Source organism: Python bivittatus, unplaced genomic scaffold, assembly GCF_059951505.1.
Source record: "Python bivittatus isolate LINGU-HERP-01145 unplaced genomic scaffold, Pbiv_v1 ctg000980_np1212, whole genome shotgun sequence".
Lineage (NCBI taxonomy): Eukaryota > Metazoa > Chordata > Lepidosauria > Squamata > Pythonidae > Python > Python bivittatus.
This window is the reverse complement of record NW_028277125.1, coordinates 6,368,843-6,392,262: the sequence shown is the minus strand read 5'-3', so window position 1 is coordinate 6,392,262 and position 23,420 is coordinate 6,368,843. Positions and strand designations below refer to the sequence as shown.

At 43.8% G+C, this 23,420-nt stretch overlaps 1 protein-coding gene across 1 annotated transcript in view; it reads left to right on the top strand.

Annotated features, from left to right (window-relative positions):
* Window positions 1–23,420, top strand: part of ECE2 (endothelin converting enzyme 2) — a 59,332-nt gene that overhangs the window by 32,992 nt on the left and 2,920 nt on the right. The window contains exons 7-18 of the mRNA XM_088131788.1: window positions 315–380; window positions 3,973–4,161; window positions 8,156–8,298; window positions 9,220–9,334; window positions 9,613–9,723; window positions 11,288–11,386; window positions 13,734–13,811; window positions 14,302–14,405; window positions 16,091–16,201; window positions 16,940–17,007; window positions 18,830–19,020; window positions 19,194–19,289. Coding sequence (XP_087987914.1) covers window positions 315–380; window positions 3,973–4,161; window positions 8,156–8,298; window positions 9,220–9,334; window positions 9,613–9,723; window positions 11,288–11,386; window positions 13,734–13,811; window positions 14,302–14,405; window positions 16,091–16,201; window positions 16,940–17,007; window positions 18,830–19,020; window positions 19,194–19,289 — 1,371 coding nt within the window. The remainder of the gene's footprint in view (window positions 1–314; window positions 381–3,972; window positions 4,162–8,155; window positions 8,299–9,219; window positions 9,335–9,612; window positions 9,724–11,287; window positions 11,387–13,733; window positions 13,812–14,301; window positions 14,406–16,090; window positions 16,202–16,939; window positions 17,008–18,829; window positions 19,021–19,193; window positions 19,290–23,420) is intronic.

Genomic DNA, 23,420 nt, shown 5'->3' with positions numbered 1-23,420 from the left:
CATTTGTATGCAAAATATAACACAGGGGAATATTCAGGTCTCATGAGCTTCCACCAACAGTGGCAAGTGCTGCAACGCGGAAACACGTTTCCTGTCTCAGTGAGAACCAGGTCAGGAGCTCTGAAATAGTTCTGGAGTCATCGATTCATTTTGAAGTCCAAAATACCACTTCCTTTTATAGATGCACTTGAATGGAAAGGCAGTCATAGCCACAGGACGTTTTTTTTCTGGCTAGCTTATAGAGGAATACAAGGGCAGAATGGGCTGGACTCTCTGACTTCTGGACTGAACCTGTTCTTTTTTGTGTATGGCAGGTGGATCAGTCTGGCTTATTCTTACCCTCGCGGGATTACTACTTGAACAAGACAGCCAACAAGAAGGTAAGGAGAGCCCAACTCACTTGATAACGCCAGCACGCCATGAGCAGATTCAAGTGGGGGTTGTTTGCTAAAAAAACGATGACTAATGCACACCTGCTAATCTAAATTCTATGCTTCCAATGAGTTCACTGGAGTTTACTGAGCACATAATAACTTTTATTACACACTTTTGGATCATCCTGGTTCTTCTAGACCAGTGTTTCTCAGTCTCAGCAACTTTTAAGATGGGTGGACTTCAACTACCAGAATTCCCCACCCAGCACGCTGGCTGGAGAATTCTGGGAGTTGAAGCCCACACATCTTAAAATTGCCAAGTTTGAAAACACTAGTCTAGACAGAGCAGTGAAGGCACCGAAGCTGGAAAAATTGGGTATCTTATCTAGCCATTCTTTTGATTGTGGAGATTTCAGTAGTTTTTATTCTCATTCCTTGGCAGGGCTTTTGACTGTTCGGAAAAGATCATTTTTGTTGTCCAATTAAATACCAGTCAAATATTGGCTGAATTTCTACAATGCACTGAATCCTGATTTGATTAATCATGGTTGATTAAATCAGCTACAACTAGCTGCGTATACTCTGTGCATTAAATAATAAGCTGTGGTTTGCAAATCCACAATGCTTGGGTTCCTGCTAAAGCCACAGCCAAGCAAGCTGTACTGTGGCTGAGCACGAATTGCCCAAATCTTGTTAAAATGTTAATATCATTAGTTCTTTCAACAGCAACAATTTGCCTAGGCATGATCCATCTCCCAGGAGAGATTTATAGAGCAACACATGGACAGAGCACTCCTGGTTCCTGCAGTGAGCAAGACAAGAGCATAAGCAGATCTAAATAATTAACTTTTGCATTCCTCTTAAAGATGCCTGTAGTTTTAAGAAGCAGGAACTATTTTTTGCTACTTTGGATTCTGTCATCGTACTTAAATTTTCTCCTGATTGCTAAATAACTGGGTTAAGCAGTCCTTCCTCCTGTGCTTGTAAACAAATGAAATTAAAACCTTTAATACGTGGAAAGCAGCCTTTCAGGCTTCAGAGAATATTTGTCCAAGATCAACTGTATTATTAGTAACAGTATTATTTTAGGGTTTTATATAGTAGTCATTATGTAAATACCATTTGACAGCGAACAAGCTTGACAGTCTTCTACCCCATGAGGTTTACAAACAAAAGATAGAAATGGATACAACTGTGGAATGGAAAGGAAGGAAATTGAAGCAGGAGATCAACTGGAAGAATAGGGTTACAGTAACTGGGCTTCAAAGGTATGGACAACCACTAGATGGCAACAAAGGGGATTAGACATCTCTAACTCCTGGCTGCTATCTAATGATCTTAAGAGATTTTCACTGTCCTTTCTCAATGTGCAACTATTTCAATTGCAGGCATACTATAACAAAATCTAATCCGTTAACAGACTATTATGGCAAGTTTAGATACTGGAAACTGGAACTGTCTCAGCCTTCCCTAATTTCACCTCTTCCAGATATTTCAACCAAAGTCATGTTAGCTAGGAAGTTCAGGAGCAGCAGTCCATGCACATTACAGGTAGTCCTCGACTTACGACCATTCATTTTACTGACCTTTCGAAGTTATGACAGTGCTGAAAAAAGTGACTTGTGACCAGTCCTCACACTTACGACCGTCGCAGCATCCCTGCTGTCACATGATCATAATTCAGGCACTTGACAACCGACATGTACTTACAACAGTAGCAGCATCCTGGGGTCATGTGATCTCCATTTGCGACCTTCCCAGGGAGCTTCCAACAAGCAAAGTCAAGGGGAAGCCAAATTCGCTTAACAACTGTGTGATTCAACTAACAACCACAGCAAAAGAGGTCGTAAAATCAGGCACAACTCACTTATGGACTGCATCAGCAATGGAAGCTTTGGTCCCAATTGTGGTCGCAAGTCGAGGACTACCTGTAGTAATGTGCTAGGTTGGAGAAAGTTGCGTGAGATAATTAATCTCATTTATCCACATGACATGACCTTTGGAGGTGTTAAAACAACTCCATTGATTTGAGTGTGCTTCTGAGCAGAGTGCTTGATTCAGGCTTAATAACTTTTTTTAAAGACAGCCAGTTTGATATAGTGGTTGAAGGACCAGGCTAGAAACCAGGAAATTGTGAGGTCTAGTCCTGCCTCAGTCACAAATCTAGCTGGGTGACCTTGCACCAGCCCCGTCTCTCAGCCCTAGGAAGAAGGAGGCAAGGGCAAACTGTTTCTGAAATTGTTGCCAAGAAAAGTGCAGGGACTTTTCCATGTAGTTGCCAGGAGTCAAGACTGACTCAAAGGCACAACCCCCCCCGCCAAATAATTATTTTTCCTAGGGTGATATCTATAGGGATCCTTCAGACCTGTGAAAATGTTGAGATCATCTTTACAAGCCTTTTTGCTAGAGCCTATGTTTTTAGAGGCAAAGTGGGTATGGAATCTGAAAAGCAGGGTTTTTTTTTCTGCTTATAAAATACTCTCTGTTCTAGCTTGCTTGGCATCAAATGGTTTATTTTAGGCACCAGGTCTTTGTAACCTGGGAATTTAATTGGACAGCCATGGTGAAGTTGTTCTTATCCTATGGAATTTGACGGCACTTGATTTTATGCTTCCTTCTGCTGTTTTTACCATTTTTTTAAAGTGTCATGCCTTTTTATTAACTTGAATTTTGTGACAGTTATTTGTGAACTGCCTTGCAAACCTATCCAGTCTATCCATTTGGGGTATGCAGCCCCTTCCACCCAGGACTTCTCCCTTCAGCCCACCTCTGGGAAAAGAGAAGGCAATATTTTGTACAGTATTTTGGGTCTCCCTGCCCCAAATCCAGAGTCACATAATTTAACAAAGCAGTCTTGAAACACAAGAAATAGCTATAAAATAGCACAGTGTTGCAGGTGAAGAAGGTTTCAGTGAGAAATTCCCCTATAAAACTGATGAAGCTAAATCTGTAGATATAAAAAGCATTTTATTGGGAAAAGAGAAGTATAAGGCTGGCAACAGAGAGAAGTCCAGACCGAATCAATACAGCCAGCTGAGCTAAACGGATTGCCTTCTTGAATTGCAGCACATATTCATTGCGGAGAGGATGGTAGAGAGGGAACATCTGGGCTTCCTGTTTGGATGCTCACAAGCAGAAGGCCCAGATGTTCTCTCCATCATCCTTTCTGCAGTGGATGTTCACAAGCAGACTCTCTTTTTCTTTCTTTCTTGTTCTTTGCTTTTACTCTGGTTCTTCACTGTCACTGTCAGAACTGGAATCCTAAACTAAATTCTATAGCTTCTCTGATTCTATTGGAAATTGGACCACAATAGATCCATGTCTCATTTCCATCCCCACGATTGCCTAACCTTGACTAAAAGCAGTGGGAAATGCATACATACATACATACTTCCTGGATGTATCTTAAGAGTTTGCACATCCAATTTCAATATTCCTTTTGATCATTTTTTAACTTCTTTCTTCCCACTTGGCCTTTCTCACTAAACTCCAGAACGTAGCCCACTGCCCACCAGCCCATTCTTACCCCACACTCAAGAGGAGCAGAAGGCAGGGTAATTGTTCTGGAATTACTCATGTTCTTGGTGCTCCATGGCAGGTGTTGACTGCATATCTGGAGTACATGGTGGAGCTGGCGATGCTGTTGGGCGGAACCAGAAGCTCAGCAGAAGAACAGATGTGGCAGGTGCTGCTTCTGGAGACTCAGTTGGCTAACCTCACCGTCCCCCAAGATGAACGGCGGGATGATGAGAAGATTTACCATAAGATGACCATTGCTGAGTTGCAGGTGGGGCCTGTCTGGAGAAGGGCAGGAGGGGGGAGCTGGTGGAGGGGGGTTGAGTCAGCCGTTAACTTAGGCCTAAATGCAACTGAACAGGAAGGAAATGGGGTTCACTGGAAACAGAGGACATATACCTGAGAAAACTTAATTTGATTGCTTAAGGGCTATCCCCTAAGATGGGAGAAATCGTGTTTTTTAGTCATGGGGCTTCACTGTTACTTTTTATCCTAGATCAAGGCCCTAGGGGACCAAGCTGTTGAGGCATTATCACTGGAGGGCTGAAGGTTTCAGCCCTATATTTGTGGGAGTGGGGTGGGGGAAAGAGGTGTTAGGCTTTAAGGAAAAATGGTTCTATAAGCTGTAACCCTTCAAACACCCCAAATGTATCTGTGTTCCCCTTCATTTCCCCAACTCCAAACACACAAAAAGGACTGGACATTCAATTCTCACCTACTGTGGATGGTCTCTGGACACATGGAGATAAGTGCTGGGGGACGTACATAAGCCATGTTTGGTAGATTGCCCCTAATTCTCTAAAGTGAGGATAAGTAACATATAAGTGGCCTTCACAGAATATACTTAAGCTGGTCACTGAATTAAGACACACTCTATCCCTTACATCAGCTTTCCCCTCTTAATTTTGGGTGGGAAGAAGGTGTCTTCTTTAAAATGTTTGAAGAAGACTGTCTCCAAGGTGGTCTCCAAAGCATCAACATTCATAGCCTGGACTTACATGGTGTGCTTAGTCAGTATTAGTTTTAACCTTGGTTATTTTGTGTGTGTGTGGCTTTGCCTATAGAGGAAACACAGCCCTTTGGTTAGTTTAGGATTCAATGTATTGTTGAGCCTGGTGAAAAAAATCAGTACAGATTAACTGTGTTGGGCAAACCCATCCAGAGAGAAGCAGTAGGCAACACGTAGGACTCTAGAGGTTGCTGAAGGACCACTCCCAGGATCCTTCACTATTAGCCATGCTTCCTAGGGATGCTGGGAGTTGTAGTTCAGCAGCTTCTGGCATTGTCTGCTTCTGCTCTGGAGGAACCCCAGCCATCCATTCTGGGCTATGCGCGAGCAACATCTGCAAAGAAACACCTAACTGGGCTCGGCACAGGACCATGACATTTTTATACATTGCCATCCTTGAATTTAATGTACGCAAAGATGTAATCCAAGGAGCTTCCAACTTAACTTCAAGCAATGGGGAAACAAAAGGAGGGAAGGGAAGGTCAGTCTAACCAAGCATGTAATAAATGCATTGAAATTGCACACATTTTAGGTTTTGATTCAGTTGAGTATGGAGGCTGTGGACTTCAGCTGGATACCAGATGGGGAAAATGAGTTGTTGGTCCTGTGGAGGAGTTTTGGGGAAAGAGCTCCAAGCTGAAATGGCAGATTTTCTGGGTTGAAAACATTGTTTTCCAGTATCCCCCCCACCTTCAGTAGCATCCTATGCACACCCATTTCTCTTTCCCCCTTCTCCTGCTTCTTGCAACCTCGTTAACTAGGAATCACTGGGCTCTTGTTGCATAAACCCAGGCAGCACCTCTTGATTAGGATTGCATTCATGCTGCCAGTCACTCTGAATGTCAGCAGCCCAGAAGCTTTGCTGATCTGCATGCCAGTCAGTGGCTGGGCTGCCTGAAGGCGCAGATTCACTCTCCAGAGAAGAGGATTCAGTTCCCTCCTGGAGCGTTCGTCCACCTCCTTGTCAAGGTCACACATTCAGCAGTGGTGCAGGCAGGGTGCAAAGCAGCCCCAAAGAGAAATTTCACACCTTTTAGATTCTCTGCAAGTGATGCTCTGCTCTTGGTGAGGTTCAGGGTCTTCCTCCCAGTTCTGGACAGAGGGAAGTAGGAAGTGCTATTAAGGGGTGTGGGCTGGATGGCCCCTTGCTGGGGATGACTTAAGTCAGTGTTTCTCAAACTTGGCAACTTTAAGACATGTGGACTTCAACTCCCAGAATTCCCCAGCCAGCTTGGCTGGCTGGAGAATTCTGGGAGTTGAAGTCCACATGTCTTAAAGTTGCCAAGCTTGAGAAACACTGACTTGATGGATCCTGCACTGAGTAGGCGGATGTATTAAATACCTGTGAGGTCCCTTCCAACTTACTTACTTACTTATTATTTTGATTTATATGGCCACCCATCTCAGAGTCATGACTCTGGGCGGCCAACTACACATTCGATGAGTTTGGTGGCTCACTTTAAAATAAGCTGGGCATCTTATCCAAGACCTAATGACTGGACTCCTTCCTGTGAAACGTTTGGCACATGGGATATCAAACATAGGGGCAGTGGATCAAGCAGACACCCCCCCAAACGGTGGTCAGATTGGGGGCCCAACGTTGTAAAATTGCCTTTCCAGAGAACACAAACTCCGTTTTTGACCTTTCAGCAACACCTTGAAAAATGAGCTTATAAAGCCATTTCCGCTAGTTAATACATTTTAACCCGTAACGATTTATGGTTTGAGCTAAATCAAATCACTTTCCAGCAGATTAGGGCTCTCTTATCCTCCTTCCCCCCTCCCCACGCATCTTTCAAATCCAGTTCATCCATTCTAAGTTGGGTTTGCACCATACACATAACTAGGTCACTTAAAGACCGGCTGCGTTCACACAACATTCTATTCTTGGTTATGTTTTTCATTGCAGAATATGTGCAGATCCAACTCTTTGGCTTAGTGTATGGATCTAAGTTTATTTGGGGGGCTTAGAAAATTGGTTCATTCAGTAAACAAGATGCGGTGCCAATCCACCTATCCAGTTCTTCGTTTACTGTTTTCTTTTGCATCTCGTGGGCACAGCTGTGCTGTTACCAGTAGACTGTTCCTATAATTTCTCCTGTCCCTATTGGTCTGGTCTCCCAGCCTCCATCACTCCTGTTTGCTTCTCTGATTTGGACCTGCCAGTTATATGGAGGGACCAGCTTTCTTCCTCACCCATTGGTTGCCAAGCAACTTGCCACCATGGTAACCGGGAGGCAAGTAGAATCCTATTATGGAGTAGCAGTGATGCTTCAGAATGGGAAGTGCAGTTTGACTTCTATGGGTGGGGCCTGATGGACTCCCTGGAAAAAGGAGGGAGGAATCTTTGCAGGAGAACAGGGCTGTTAGGACAAAGGAGAGGAGAAGATTAAAGGACCCCACCCCAGGGCTTATCTTTGGAGCTGGGACAGTGGTCGAGCCGAGAGCATTAGAAAAACTGACAATGTCCAGAATTCATTCCCCACCACTCTGAATATCTTTTCTTACAATGAATCATAACGCTGCAAAAGAGCGAGTGAAGTTTTTTCTTCTCCAGAATTAGGAAAATGCATGTGAAATGAAACCAGTGGCAGGGGGAGAAGAATATGATGAAATATTGAAGCCACAAAAAGCTGCATTTAGTCATAAGTGGAAATTACAGAATAGGCTGTATTCTCCAACTTGAACTGGTGCTCTCTGGATGAATTAGATTGGAAATGACTCCTCCACCCCCACACCAATAATCTTCAAGTGGAACAGGATAACCATGCTGTCGGGGAATAATAGGAATTGGAGTCCAACCATTCTCTGGAAGGCACTGTGTTGGGGAAAGATGATCTATTTGCCACCACATCCTTTTCCAGTTGCAGCTAGTATTGCTGGGACACAGAACTCATCCCACATTTAAAAAAAAAATACCAAAAGTTCTTCAGATGATTCGCCCAATTTAACCTCCAGCTGTTTCTGAATAACCCCTTGTGCCTTTAGTTGGGGGGAATTCTAGATTACAGAGCTGTGTTTCTCAACCCTAGCAACTTTAAGATGTGTGGACTTCAATTCCCAGAATTCCTCAGCCAGCATGCTGGCAGAGGCATTCTGGGAATTGAAGTCCACACATCTTAAAGTTGCTAGGGTTGAGGAACACTGTGATAGAGCGTTGCTACCAATCTGTCATCAGACCTCCCCTTTTCTTGTACATGCAAAGCACAGAGAGAGAGAAAAAATAAAGTTTTGAGTCTCTTTGTGCCTCCTCCAGGTTCTCGCCCCTGCTATTGACTGGCTGGACTTCATCTCCTACTTCCTTGCACCTCTAGAACTAACAGATGCGGAGCCAGTGGTGGTCTATGGGAAGGAATATTTGGAGCAGGTGTCACAACTCATCAATAACACTGACAAAAGGTACCAGAGAGACATTACATTTATCCAGTTATAGCCAGGACAGTACACATTCCAGGCTTCCTGCAGTTCTGGATGGACTCTGTCTTTGGACGTTGAAAGGGAAGTGTTCTTGGATGTGTGGCCCAAAGATGGGGAACGTGGGGCTGTCTAGATGTTACTGAATTGCAGTTCTCCATTGCACCAGTTAGTATAGCCAGCGATGGCGGAAGCTGAGCATCTGGAGGGCCACTGAGAGCTATTTCATTTAAGTAATAGTTGGATCACCCCTTCACTGAACATTATTAATACAATTCAACTCCACTGCTCTGTGCTGAATGTTTTCAGTGCATCAGTGACTGGGTGCTCCTTGTAGATGGGAGTCCATCTCTACATACAAGATGCACAGGAGCAACAATGGGAGAGGCGAGCAGCTTTGATCTCCTATTCATGAACTTCCTAGATGCATTGGGTGGGCCACCATGAGACAAAATGCTGGCTAGATGGGCCTAGGCCTGATCTAGCAGGGTGACTTCCACGTTCTCAGTTTGCTTGGAGGGGTGTGATGGGACACACAAGAAGCAGATACAGTTTCTGAGGCTTAGCATCTCTTCTAACCAATTAATTTTTCAGTTTTGAAGTCAGCAGCAAGAAAAGAGGAAGCAAATGAGTTTTCTTCTCTTCCTGCACTTTTTAACTTCTGGGCAGGTAAACAATGTTGCTGATGTATTGCCCAGGCTTTAAGTTATTTAAAAACTGGAGCCTTAAGATACCACCAGCTGTTTGTGTGGTATGGAACATGAGTAGGTTTGAAGCAGATGGATACCAGGTACCATGATCAAATATAGGTCTGGAGATAAGCCTATCCTTATACACCTTTACACCCTCTAAATAAGCAGTTGGGGGAGGCCAGAGTGATTACATAACTGGTTCCTTCTTTTGTAGTGTCTTGAACAATTATATGATTTGGAATCTGATTCAGAAAACAGCCTCCAGCCTCGATCAGCGGTTTGAAACGGCCCAGGAGAAGCTGTTGGAGACTTTGTATGGTACCAAGAAGGTGAGCAGATGCTTTAGGGGAATGAAACAGACAATTGGGGGTGTCTTCTTCTGGGCAGGACCAGACGCAGCCTCCAGTTTGTAGACCAGTGGAGATCTTGGTACCTGAAATCCCACCCGACCTGAGTCCTGCATGTTTTGAGGAATATTCATTGGGTGAGGATCCCCCACTATCTAGTCTCTTCAGAGAGCAGGGATCCTTAACCCATTTGTCCTCTAGGAACTCCATTGCTCTGCTTTTCTTTGGGCCTCACTCTCTCTCTTTTTCTTTCTCTGGAGTCCTGCACACCTCGCTGGCAAACCTGCATTTCTAACACGGATGACACATTGGGTTTTGCCCTTGGGGCACTGTTTGTAAAAGCCACTTTCGACCGACACAGCAAGGAGATTGTGAGTATCTTCAGCCAGGTTGGTGGGATCCCATTCCTGGGCTACTTGCCTTCTATAGGTAGCCCCATCACAAATCCTCAGATGAGAAGTTCCCCTGGGTCTGTGCTGGCCTCTCTGTTTAAGTGTTGGAAAGCAGCTGGGAAGAGGGAGGCAGCTTTGACATCAGAGAAGGAAGGGGTAAGACACCCCTTACTCTGAAGCTCTCCAGTAGCTGATTTCCTTACTTAGAGGGACTGGGAACATATGCATACAAGCAATACCATGGAATCATATTGAACTCACCCACAACTCTTCTTTGTATCTTTCTGTGGGCAAAGAATTTGGTCTTCCAACAATTTAGTCTACTCAACAAGACAGTGAAATACAGGCTGAATTCTACTGATGTGTAGGGGATCAGACATTCATTTTGCATCAGTAACCAGCAGCTAGGTTCACACAATATGGTAGAGTAGGATGAAACAGGGTTGGATGGTTTGGAGTTCAAGACCCCATCACAACTGGCAGTCTATAGTTGATCTCAAAAGATAAGTAGGGTTGGACCTGATTGGCACTATTAGTATTCAAGGAGTCTCAAAGCTATAGGCTAGGCTGAAAAGTAATAAAAATAATGCAGAATAAGGGAAGGCATTAGAAAATCCTTTGCTGATTGCTACAAAGTCAGTATTCCCATGTAATCATAGGAATTGAACCCAGATGGGATCTTTACTTTTATGTTGTTGGAAATTAATCATTGTCTCAACATGTGGTATGAATGAGGCCATCCCAGCAAGCTGTACTGTATATTTGCTTGGGCCCAGCATGTTATATGAACCTATTTTATGTTTTATTGATTTTATTGTAATTTCATTGTTTGATTGTTGAGAGTCATTGAGAATCAGGTGGCATGCAAGTTTAAATAATAATAATAATAATTATTATTATTATTATTACTATTATTATTATTACTACTACTACTATTGTTTTGTTATAACCTGGGCTTATTTGATTATGTTTTATTTTGCTGTATTAAGTGAACCAGTCTGTATATCTATTAATGGCTTAATATCGATTCATGGCTTATGTGCGGTACTATACGTTTTTGCTCCTTCTGATGCTCAATGTTTTTAAAAGTGGTGGGGATGGAAGCGCAATAGTGTAGTTGAAAGTACAGATGGGATTCAGTTAGGAAGTTGCCAAGACTATAAAACACAGAAGTTTTGAAAGGATTCAGTGCAGGATTGGCAAAGCCAGTAAGATGAACAGTCAGCGGAATTTCCCAAGCTTCGCGGGTCTCTGCCCACTATCTGGATTGATAGGTCTGGTTTTGATTTATTAACTCCTTCATATCCAGACCTCTTGGGATATTTTCTTGCCTTTCACTACAGGAACAATAGCCAGTGAATGAGAAATACAGTTGAACAGCTGTTGGGCAGTGGAATAGAGATGCTGTCTTTCACTCGAGAGTTTTGAGCTGAGGCTGGAATAGGGAAGATACAGCATCAGGGGCTTTGAGCCGCTGTGAATTGGACCAGATGATCTCTTTGATTGAATGAACCTGTTGTTCCCCCTCTGTCCTTACCTTCAGGCTGAGAACATGATTGCTGAAATCCGCACAGCCTTTGAAGAGTCACTAAACAGTCTTGACTGGATGGACAAGAAGACGAAGCAAGCTGCTAAGGAGAAGGTGCTTCTGATATTTATTTGCATCAGAATTTGGATACTAAGAATGGTCTAATCCTTATCATGGTGCAACAGATGTGGGATATATCTTTTTTTTTTTTAAGTATTCGTTCTCTGCAGGAGATTTTGACTTATGGTCATTAGTCACAGTTCCCTTAACTCACTTGCTAAATTAAAACATTTATTTATGTATTTATTTATTTATTTATTTAGCAAATTTATATGGCCACCCATCTCACTAAGTGTGACTCTAAGCAGCGTACAACCAGCAATAGTTAAAAACAATATAACAACCATTAAAACAATTAAACATAAATAAAAACCAAGATTGCGGGAGAATAATAGCCACCTAAACACAATAAGCCACCTTGCAGGCTCACCATGGGATCCCCAAGGTTGATGGGAAAACCATGTTTTAAGGGCTTTCCAAAAGGGAAGCAGGGATGGGACCAACCTCACCTCGGGGGGAACAATGTCCAAAGGATGGAGGCGCCACAGCAGAAAAGGTACACCATCTGGGTCCTGTCCGATGGAGCTCCTTAGCCGATGGGACCTGAAACATGTCCCTCCTGCTTGACCTGATGGGCCGGGTAGATATAATCAGGAAGAGGCGGTCCCTCAGATAACCTGGTCCCATGCCATGTAGGGCTTTAAAGGTCAAAAACAACACCTTGAATTGCACCCAGAAGCAAACTGGCAGCCCAGCTCACGGAACAGAGGTGTTACATGTGCCATCTTAGGGGTACGCATAACTGTCCGTGCAGCCCCCTACAATGTACATTTTCGTACCTAACGAAGTTCTCCTAAACGCCTAAAAGTGGGTCAAGCATTTTTTTCAATTGCAGATAGTGATACTGAACTCCTTTTCAATCTTTAGAACAGTGTTTCTTGACCTTGGCAACTTTAAGATGTGTGGACTTCAACTCCCAGGATTCCCTAATCAGCCATGCTGACTGGGGAATTCTGGGAGTTGAAGTCCACACGTCTTAAAGTTGCCAAGGTCGAGAAACACTGCTTTAGAATTAAGGCAGAGCAACCATCATGTGGCCACCTTGGATGTGTGGATCATGAGCTATTCTCTCCCCTTTTGGGATGCCTGGAGCCATAACTGCTGATAGGCCAGTCCTGCAGAGATTACTGCTTTTCAAATCTAAATTCCCAACCCACAGATGCTAATGGATTAGCAGCAAAGGTTGATCTTGAAGAAATCTAAGCAGGCTGGCTCTGGCTAGAAGAAAAACCAGAAAATCCCAAGACTGTAAGATAACTAGGAAACTGAAAAATATCCCCCTAGAAGATATGCATATTCCTGCCCCCCCAAAAAAGAACAAACCCTTAAATGAATATGTCCAGGTACATTGTGAGGATTTTGTATATGGAGATCAGGGATCCCTGGCTATACAGTATGACCAAGGAAAGGGAATTATAAACTGCAGCCATGTTATATATTTGGCTACAAGAAGAATCCTACCGGATCGTTCTACCTAGTCCAATAGACTATTTTGAGATGCCTCCAGAAGCTTTCCAACTAAAGTGTTAAGGTTACAGGTAGTCCTCATTGAACAACCACTCATTCAGCAGCCATTCAAAGTTACGAATGAGGGGGACTTACAACAGGTCCTTGTAGTTCCAACCATTGCAGCCTTCCTGCAGCCACGAGATCATGATTCAGGCACTTGGCAACCAGCTTGCAATATGATGGTTACGGTATCCTGTGGTCACGTGATGGCCATTTGTGACCTTCACTGCCAGCTTCCAACAAGCAAAGTCAATGGGGAAGCCAGCAGGAGGTTGAAAATGGCCATCACATGACCACAGGACACTGGGACCATGTGGGATTCACCTAACGACAGCAACTGGAACTATCGCAACTGCTGTTGTAAGTTGGCGAGGTCATGTGGCATCATGCTTTACGACCGTGTTGGTCAGCAATGGAGTTGCTAGTCCCATCATTAAGGGAGGTCTACCTATGTAGCCTCCCTGATTGTTTTTCCTCCCTACTTCCTTTCAGAGGTGCACTGAAAGTCTACCTCAAAGTCCATTGGAGTTGGGCGGCTAATCTATTCAAATAAAATAAAAATAAAATACTGCTTCCGTACTACCTCTCTGTTTACTTGCTTCCGTGGTTATCTGTTTACCAGCTGTCCAAACATGGCCTCAGCACTTTTTAAGGATTGGTTGCATGCCAATCTTTATTGGCAATCTACCAATTTATTGGTATACCAAAATACCAATTTATTACCAATTCTTTATTGGCAATTTACCAATCTACAGCCTCTTTCTCTTCACTGGGGGTCCTTGCATTTTTGCAAGCTGAGAGTTTCAGGCAGTTCTCTTCCCTTTCTCTACAGGCTGATTCCATCTATGACATGATTGGCTTCCCCGAGTTCATCCTCGACAACAAGGAGTTAGATGATGTCTATGATGGGGTAAGAAATTAAGGCAGCAGCATGAAAGTCATGGAGATTGCTCAGGGTCTGGTTGTCTTGGAGAAAGAACAGAAACTGCTTCAGTTTTCCTTGGTATGACACTGGGGGTTCAAACATTGTGTGAAATATGGTTTGTTCAGCTTCTTGTCTCATATATTGTGTGAACCCAGGCTTTGTAGTTTGTTAATTGGTTTATGGCTTAAGGGCGAGTTTGCACAATGCAGGAGATGAGACTAAAATGGTTTGGGGATAATTTGTGGATCAGCGTGTTGTAAGAAGCCAGCTCTTGTTTTAGCAATCTCTGCAGATCAAGCCACCTTATGGCCAATTTTTTGGGGCCTATGTGAATATTTGTGCTTTCTCCTTTAGATCGTATTCACTGGAAATGCTAGATTTTCAGCATTCAAAGCACATTATTGAGCAATGGCGCTTTCCCTGTTGTAAGGCTGAAATGTGTTTCTTTCCCTCCCTTTCTTCTTCTTCTTTCTAGTATGAGGTCTCTGAAGACTCCTTCTTTCAGAACATGTTGAATTTCTACAATTTCTCTGCCAGGTTTATGGCAGACCAGCTGAGGAAGCCCCCTAATCGGGACCAGTAAGGATTCTTCTCCCCAACTGCCCAAGTCATGGCATGGGATAGGAATAGGAAGTGAGGATGAATGCCCTAGATTTCACACTACAATGTAGGAGGAGGAGTTAGACAGTCCTGGGTCAAAAGTCAATGGTGAGACTAGGGTTCAGGAAAAAAGAGTTCCAGTATCTGTATCAAGGTTCAGTAAAGCATGATTCATGTTCTGGCAGAGGTGAGATTACTAGGTTAGTCACAACAAGGGTTGTGTTCAAGACCTAGAGCAAAGGGTCACTGAATTTATTTCAGCACCTGACTGCTCCTAGACAGAGGCTTTTACTCCAGAAGTTCCCAGCCTCTACCCAATGACAATATATACTACTCCAAATTGCTTAAATGTGTTTCGGTTACTGAGAAGTCATAGCCTGTTTCTTGAAAGAATCATTCCCAAAGATGATCTGCCAGAACTTACTTTCTTTGTCTTTTGGTCCTCAAGGCATTAGGATCAGAATTGCAAAATTGGGGGCAAAAGAAATCTGTTCTGCTAAGGGTCTCAGAGCTAACTCTTGGCTCCTTGGGAGGAGGTCATTAAGTGTGTTGGGCTTTCTGCTCAAACTTACTAGAAGCCATTGAGATTCAACCTGGCACCCGTAGATAAGAATCTTTATTGCACACTTGGTTGAAGCCACTTTAAGCAGTTGATTATCCTCTGTCAACATGAGAGGGCTGTTCCCTTTTACACCTACTTCAGTCCAAACCCAGAACTTCTTTCTCCCACCTTTCCCGCAGCTTACTAGACACCCTGCTTTGCACTACTGAGTCTTGGCACTAGGTGGCTATGGGTTGTTGATATAATGAACGTTCCTGCCCTGGGAAATTCTAACTCTCAGCACAACTCCCACAATGTTCTTTATTACTCTTGCTCCTCCTTCTCTTCCAATGCATTCCAAGGAAGATGGAGCATGTGGGAGAGTTAACACCAGCCTTTGAGAAGGGACTGAGTCCCATCGTGAGATATTTATTTTGCTGGGGTAGTCCATTAATGGGCTTACATACAATAGCTGTAGCCACAAGCAGCTACAGCCATCTTTTCCAATTCCTCCCAATGCCTTGAACCATATAAAAGATGCTGGGAATGACATTACCTGGAGAAAACTCCATTTGAGCTACATAGGAAGAGGAGGGAAATCATCTGAACCTTATAACAGACATCAGGAATGGGATCTGAATAAATGCAAATAAAAATGTGATCTGGCTATATTTGGAATGTTTTTACTTTGAGAAAGTTGCAGGGGAGGAATGGGTCAGTGAATATGATGGGTTGCCTGAACTTTGAAGAAGTTCAGATGGACAAAAGGAGAACAAGGGCCTCTTTTTCTGGATTGTGTCACACTGAGTTATGGAGGGGAGGCTAATCATATAATGTAGGGCCTTGGCTGTTGAGCAAACAAGTAATAATACACGTAGAAAGTTAGCATACTGTATTGGGGAGGTTAGGTCCAAAACTTTTTTAAGATGCAAATGATGAAGGGGTTTGGTGTGTCCCCCTGTCCCCAAGAACAAGACTAGGAATTTGAAGTAGAACAGACTAGAAGGAGTGGGATCAAGGTGTCCTCCAGAAAGGGCAGCTACATGTTTAGTTTTGCTAGACATAGGTCTGCCTCAACGGGGCTGGCTCCACCAAATTGTTGATGTTTGTGATGCTTTTCCAGGTGGAGCATGACCCCACAGACAGTCAATGCTTATTATCTGCCCACCAAGAATGGCATCGTCTTTCCTGCGGGGATCCTCCAGGCTCCTTTCTATGCTCACAACCATCCCAAGTGCGTCAGGGTGCAGTGGTGATTGGTGGGAAGAAAAGACTTGGGGCATGGTAGTGTACAGGCATTCTCAGTTTGGCCCTTCTGATTAAATGTTCAGGTTGCAGAGAACCACAAGGTATGTGCATGGGTTGGTGGGACTCAAATTCAAAACATTAACTTGATTCTGATAGGAAGGTAATGTGTAAGCCTCTACCTTTTCCCCTTGTAGAATGCCCACACTGGAGTAAGATTTCTTGCACGCCAGTCTAGCCATTCGATCTAAAATCGTCATCTTTTATTCATTGGATTTTTACAGAGAATCTAGAGATTACTGCAACAGTGCAGTTTCAGTCAATTGTCTTTCTCTTCTGTCAATGTTTTTAACTAGACACTTCTTCCAAACATTGTTTCCTGTTCAGCAGGGCATGCCAATTTGTCTTTAGTCAGTTCCCGTTCCTTTGTGGAAAGGGAGAAACTTTAATTGCCAGTTGCTTTCCAGTATTAATAGTTTTTCACACTGTGAAATAATGCCATTGGATGCTTTTTTTAAAAAAAAAAAAAGCTGAAGTGCCTACAATAAACTATGCTAAAAAGGCCTAAGAAATATGTGCTACGATGTGTAATAAAGGGAACTTGCCTTCTGTTTTTGATTCTATGTCTTAATGTGCCTTATTTGAAAGACTTGTCCTTCCATCTATCTGCAATATTCAAAGGCTGTCCTACTGCTTCATCTGTTTTTATTCCCTTTTTTTCCTCGAGGGCCCTCAACTTTGGAGGGATTGGTGTTGTGATGGGGCACGAGCTCACCCATGCTTTCGATGACCAAGGTAACGGCCAGTTATTTCACCTGGTGCTTCAGTGCTTGTGGCTTGCATTTGCCTTGCACATTCTTTTCTTCTAAGTGGGAGATTTTTATTGATGCCTCCCCTCGTGGGCCTTTCGATCCATCACAAATCATGGGAAGCTAATGAGAATCTCCATCTTGTGAATTTTAAGCTTCTTCTTTTTCTTGGTATTTTCTCTCCATTCCATAACACTTCACAACATCTCAGATTCTGCCCAGGTTTTTCATAGTTTGAGAGTTTTGTCACCAGAGGTAGGGCAGAACAGATGCTCTAAGGGGAATCATCCTTAAGCAGTGCAAGAAGCAAGACTTAAATTGTTGTTTCTGGCATTCCATGCGCCATTTTGCCTGGGCATCTGCTTAGAGAGGAGCATTGGACTACCCCAAAGGCCCCCAGCCATTTCCTCTTGAGACTTGGGCCTTTTATTTCATTCCCATTGCATCTGCTTGCCCATTTTTCCCTATGCAAGGAGCTTCCATACAACCATCACTATCAAGTCACCCTCTTCTGCACGGCACAACATCCCGTATATTTGCCCTCCCGTAGTCATCATGTTCCCCCAGGTGATCTGACCAGAAGGTCCAGTGAGCTCTGCCAATGAATGCTATTGTTTTTTTAATGAATTACGATTATTGTTTGTGACCTCAGACATGATGGCTTGGATTGGTAATTGTTGTTTTAACCTTATACGCTGCCTGGAGTCACTGCTATGAGATGGGCAGCCGTATAAATCATTTAAATAAACAAACAAACAAACAAACAAACAAATAAATAAATAAATGTCACTAAGCTGCTTTGTGCTGCTGTATCTGCATGGTGATAATTCATTATCTCTGCATCCTTGACCAGAGCTGGTAGGTAGGACATCATCTTCTACTCCACTGTCTCATAGTCTCCCTAATGCTTAAGACTACTTTGGGATAAAGCCCTAACCCTCACCCCTTTATAACCAGGGAGCTCTGAAGTTGCATACGCCATACATTTCTGTGTGCATTGCGGTGACCGTTGATAAAAATAACATGGGACTCCAAAGACAGCTGTGGCTAGCTAGGAGTTTGGAAATTAAAAAGCATCAACTATTCAGAAATGTCATTGAGGACAACCACCAAGGGAGTGATGTCTAGGCAAAACTCCTTCCATGCCACGAACATTTTGCAGCACAGAAAAAGGGTGGAATATGGCATTGTGGTGGAATCCAGATATCTTTTTAAAATAAGTACCTCTGCCATTGGGATTGAGGGGAAAAATGGCTGAACTTTGCAAGCAATAGCTGGTAGAAATTTTGGATGGGAACTGATGATGGAGTGAGATTCTTTGGGCAAGAGCACACGGTCTGACTTTTCTGCACACACCAGGGCTTATAGGAACTTAATCAGTTCAGCCAAATAGGCAGACCTAAGGACATGTGACCCATTTTCATAACTCAAACCTGGGCACTGAACAATATAGTTGTCTAATTTTGCATGGCATTCTGATTTCTTAACGTAGCACCCAACAGTAACTGAAACTTCTGCTTGTTGACAGTAATTCAGTGGTACTCCAAACACATTGTAAATCCAGCCATCGATGGCTCTAAAATACACAAGTAGGAAAAATCCTTGGAGAATCACTGTAGCCAGACGACTCAGTATATGACAATGTTATATTTTGCTGGGCTCCATTGTTGTTTCGAACCAGCCATCTCTCTTCCTTCAAAACTTCTGAATTATTTTTGGTGGGAGGGAGAACGTCTAATCTGCTGTTATTACCATGTACTATACTGGATGGGTACTCTGGTCCAGCAAAATAATTATATTCCTTCCAGGCCGAGAATATGACAAAGAGGGTAACCTGCGTCCTTGGTGGCAAAACTCATCCCTTGAAGCCTTCAAGAACCGGACTGAGTGCATGGCAGAACAATATAGCAAATACATTGTCAATGGGGAGCATGTCAATGGCAAACAGACATTGGGGGAGAACATTGCTGACAATGGGGGACTGAAAGCAGCTTACAACGTGAGTAAGCCCTTTGGAAAAGTTCTCCACCCCACCAGAACACACACCATGGAAAGCAATCTGGTGGACCTTGAACTGCTTCTTCATCTGAGATCCCAGTTGCCTGGAGGGAGGGGAAGGGTTTGGGCCTGCTGAACCTGGGAGCACAGACTTCACTGTTGTTTGTTTTGCAGGCTTATAAAGCTTGGCTGAGGAAGAACGGGGAGGAGAAACGCCTGCCCTCCGTGGGCCTTACGAGTCACCAGCTCTTCTTCTTAGGATTTGCACAGGTAACACATTTGAATGTTCTTGCCCAAAGCTCTCCCCACTTGCTGTGCAAATTCTCCTGACCAGAGTCTTAAACCTGATGCCTCCCTGTTAACCCTTCAGCCAGAACTAAAGACCTGAGATATCTCAGTGGAAAAGAATTCTGGTGCCCGTTATACCTGAAAACTCATTCTGAGCCTGCTATTGCAGGCAAAGTTCTCAGAGGAGTGTTCTGCTCCAGTGACTTTCTTTTGAATAAGCATGACTAGGGCCCAGTTCATCCTGAAGGACTTGGAATTAGAATTCTGGAACTAAAGACATCACATAGTCCGATGGGTAGCAAGCAAAGGCAACATGGAGGTACCTGTGGATGCTGCTTGAGATATAGGTCAGCTTGACAAAGGAGAGTTAGGGTACATGGCATAGAGTCCCAGCTGTCCCGCATTCCCTCTTCTGCTGCTACTTCTACACATAGACCCCACCCAGCCCAGAAGACAGCGCACTCAGCAGTAATAACAAGAATGAGCATGTTGTGTCCCAAACCTGGCTCACCTAAAACAACCAAATCCCTTTGAAGATACAACATACTTTTATTAGCATGCAAATAATACATATTGGGCTCCCAGCAAAGCATTGGCGGCTTGTTGGGCAGCTCTGAGCAAAAGCAGAACCCCAGCTTATATGCCCTTGGCCCACTATTTTGCAAAGGCAAGACAAAGAAGAAGGCAGACACAGTGTAAATTACAACATAACACTGGAATGTTGTTGATCAACCCATCTGGGTGACCTTATTATTATTTATCCCTTCCTACTAGGTCAGCATGACAGCTATACTATCTCTGAGATACAGTCAGTGAATAGAAACAATTTGGTTTACTGGGCCACCGGTCCCTGTTTGATTCCTCCCCCCATCACCACCCAGGGTCAATTCAGCTTGCTGTGAATGTTTCCTTACAAGGGGCATCTCATAGGTTTGGTAACGAATGTAGCTGACCTGTGTATGGGGGGTACCTTTTATATCACCACAAGTATGTTCAAAAATTGAATGCAGTTCAACATCAAATAAATCAGTGTGTGCATTGCCTTCCTCCACCTCCTCGTAAGGCCAAGTTTGGACAACACTGTCGTAAGCTATCTGACTGTCATCCCCAAATCTTCTGTTACAAATTTTGCTCCTGCCTTGGGTCCTTCAGAAATGGGGATAGACGAGTCATCTGCTGATAAGTTTGCGTTCTTCAAGCCAGCTTGACTCCTGGTGACTTCCCATAAATATCATTTTCTTGGCAGCAATGGCTTGCCATTGCTTTTTCAAGGTGCTTTTTGACTTCCCAGTCAAATCTCCAGTTCTGGAGTCTCCCTGATAGTCTCCCATCCAAGTACTAACCAGACCTGACATTGCTCAGCTTGACTCAAATGCAACCAAGTTTTATTTTATTTATTATTTATTATCAAACTTGTATCCCGCCCATCTCCCCCAATGGGTGACTCTGGGTGGCTCACAATAATAATAATAATAAAAAAAATTATTTTAACTAATAGGTTCAAAAAAAGTTTGAAAGCCCCCTTTCTAATGAAATGTGGGTTGTAGAGGAGCATTTGTATTGATGTTCTCCCCCCACTCCTGCTCCCCCTGCAGCTAGATTCAGATAAAATGCAAAAATACATTTTTGTGGTCATTGGATTCTAGGAATCCAGTCTTCTTGTTAGGAGAATGATGTCATATTAACCATCATATGGTTATTTTAAGCATTGCATGTCATGTAAACACAATAACTGTGTTCTATTAATTTGAGTTTCCTCTATTACCTCTACAACCATCACCAAGATTCCCAATTTTCCACCACAGTGAGCAGAATCAGTTATGGGTAGTTTGTTTGTCTGTCTGTCTGTCTGTCTGTCTGTCTGTCTGTCTGTCTGTCTGTCTGTCTGTCTATCTATCTATCTATCTATCTATCTATCTATCTATCTATCTATCATATTTATATAGCCGCCCATCTCACACAAGGTGACTGTGGGCAGTGTACAACAATTAAAAAATAAATACATAAAAACAATTACACATAAAAAACTGTAAAATCACACAAAACAGGAGGGGATAAAATTAATAAGGGAGCCATCGCAAAATCTTCCCGGTCCCCTGGGAGCCCCAGGCCTGATCACGCAGCCAGGTCTTGAGGGACTTGCAGAATGTTGAGAGGGATGGAGCTAATCTCACTTCTGCGGGGAGGAGATTCCACAAGGTGGGCACCATGGCAGAGAAGGCCCACCTCCTGGGACCTGCCAAGTGTAATTCTCTAGCAGATGGGATCCGCAGCATGCCTTCTCTGCCAGATCTGATGGGACGGGCAGATGTGATGGGGGAGAGGCGGTCCCTCAGGTAACCCGGCCCCATGCCATGAAGGGCTTTAAAGGTCAAAACCAGCACCTTGAATTGGACCCGGAAGCAAACTGGCAACTAGTGCAGCTCGCGAAGCCTAGGGGCACACATAACTGCCCGCGCCACTGCATTTTGCACCAGCTGAAGCTTCTGGACACTCTTCAAGGGCAGCCCCACATATAGCACATTACAGAAATCCAAACGAGAGGTGACCAGGGCATGAGGGACAGTGATTAGGTCCCTCTGATCTAGGAATGGGTGCAACTGGCGCACAACACAAAGCTGTGCAAAGGCCCTCCTAACCCGACTGCCACCTGCTCTTTGAGCAGGAGTTGTGAGTCCAGGAGGACCCCCAGATTGCGCACAGGGTCTGTCTGGGGCAGTGCCACCCCATCCAGCACCAGAGATGGCATAACTCTAGAACCAGAAGGCCCCAAAACCCAAAGTCACTCAGTCTTGCCACAGTTCAGCTGAAACTCATTTTTCCCCATCCAGACCCTCACAGCCTCTAGGCACCGGCATAAGACATTCATAGCATCGCTTAATTCGCCAGGGGCAGAGATGTATAATTGGGTGTCATCAGCATACTGATGATACCTCACCCCATGGCAACGGATGAGCTCACCCAGCGGCCTCATGTAGATGTTAAATAGGAGGGGGGAGAGCACCAAACCCTGTGGCACCCCACATAACAGGCTGAGGGCAGGATCTCTCCTCCCTAACCACCACCAACTGGAATCTGCCAGGCCTAACTGAATGCAGTTTTTTGAGTGGGGAGGCCTAAATTCATGGAAAGTATTAACCACGTTCCCCCTACAGACTTCATCAGTTCTGGCAAAGACCTGTCAGATGCCTTCATACAAAGCTGGTTTCATTTTAATCTTGCTGAGAGTTTGGGGCAAGGTGGCATATGTGTGTTGTTTTGTGTGGTGTAGCCTATCCTTCTTTCAGGACCCTGGTAAATGATTGCATTGGTACCGGGCCGTGAGCGGGATTACAGGACACTTCCTTCTGTAAGGAGTCAAAGGAATGGGGAGAGAACCATATGAAGAGAGAAACATTGACATGTGACAACCACGCAAAGGAAAGGGAGATTATTAATATGTAATAATCCCCCTCTCTCTCTCGCTCGCTCTCTGTGACAAAGTAAAAAAGAGACACCAGTGGTCCTTACAACAAAATAAGCAATTATTCAGTAATTAATCACAGCTTTCTGGAAGTTCCTCTAAACAGAAACAGCATTCTTTTCCAATAAATGTTTAATTGCCCATAATCAACAGATCTTCTGAGTAAGAAAGGAGCCACGCCCCTAACTGCAGCCAACAACCAAGATTCACACACAGTCTCATTAATGAGGCTTATTGCCAGCAAGAAGGGTTGGACTCGGTGTTTCTCAACCTTGGCAGCTTTCAGATGGGTGGACTTCATGGCTGGGGAATTCTGGGAGTTGAAGTCCACCCATCTGAAAGCTGCCAAGGTTGAGAAACACCGGCTTAGGTGGCAGTTTTATCTGGAAACAAAGTAAAATAACAAAACAAAATTCGTCCTCATTTATTAGTGAGTGCATTACGGAGGGCTCTCCATAAGTTGCTCGAATTTCTTTCCCATAGATTCCTTCCATAGAGGCCTCACTTAAGAGATAAGGCTGAAATGTCATCGGTTCTTCATTGGCCATGTTTTGAAAAACTCCCCTTTTTCCTCCAGATTACAAGTACAGATAGTCCTTGGTTAACAGCCACTCATTCAGTGACCGTTCAAAGTTGCAATGGCGCTGAAC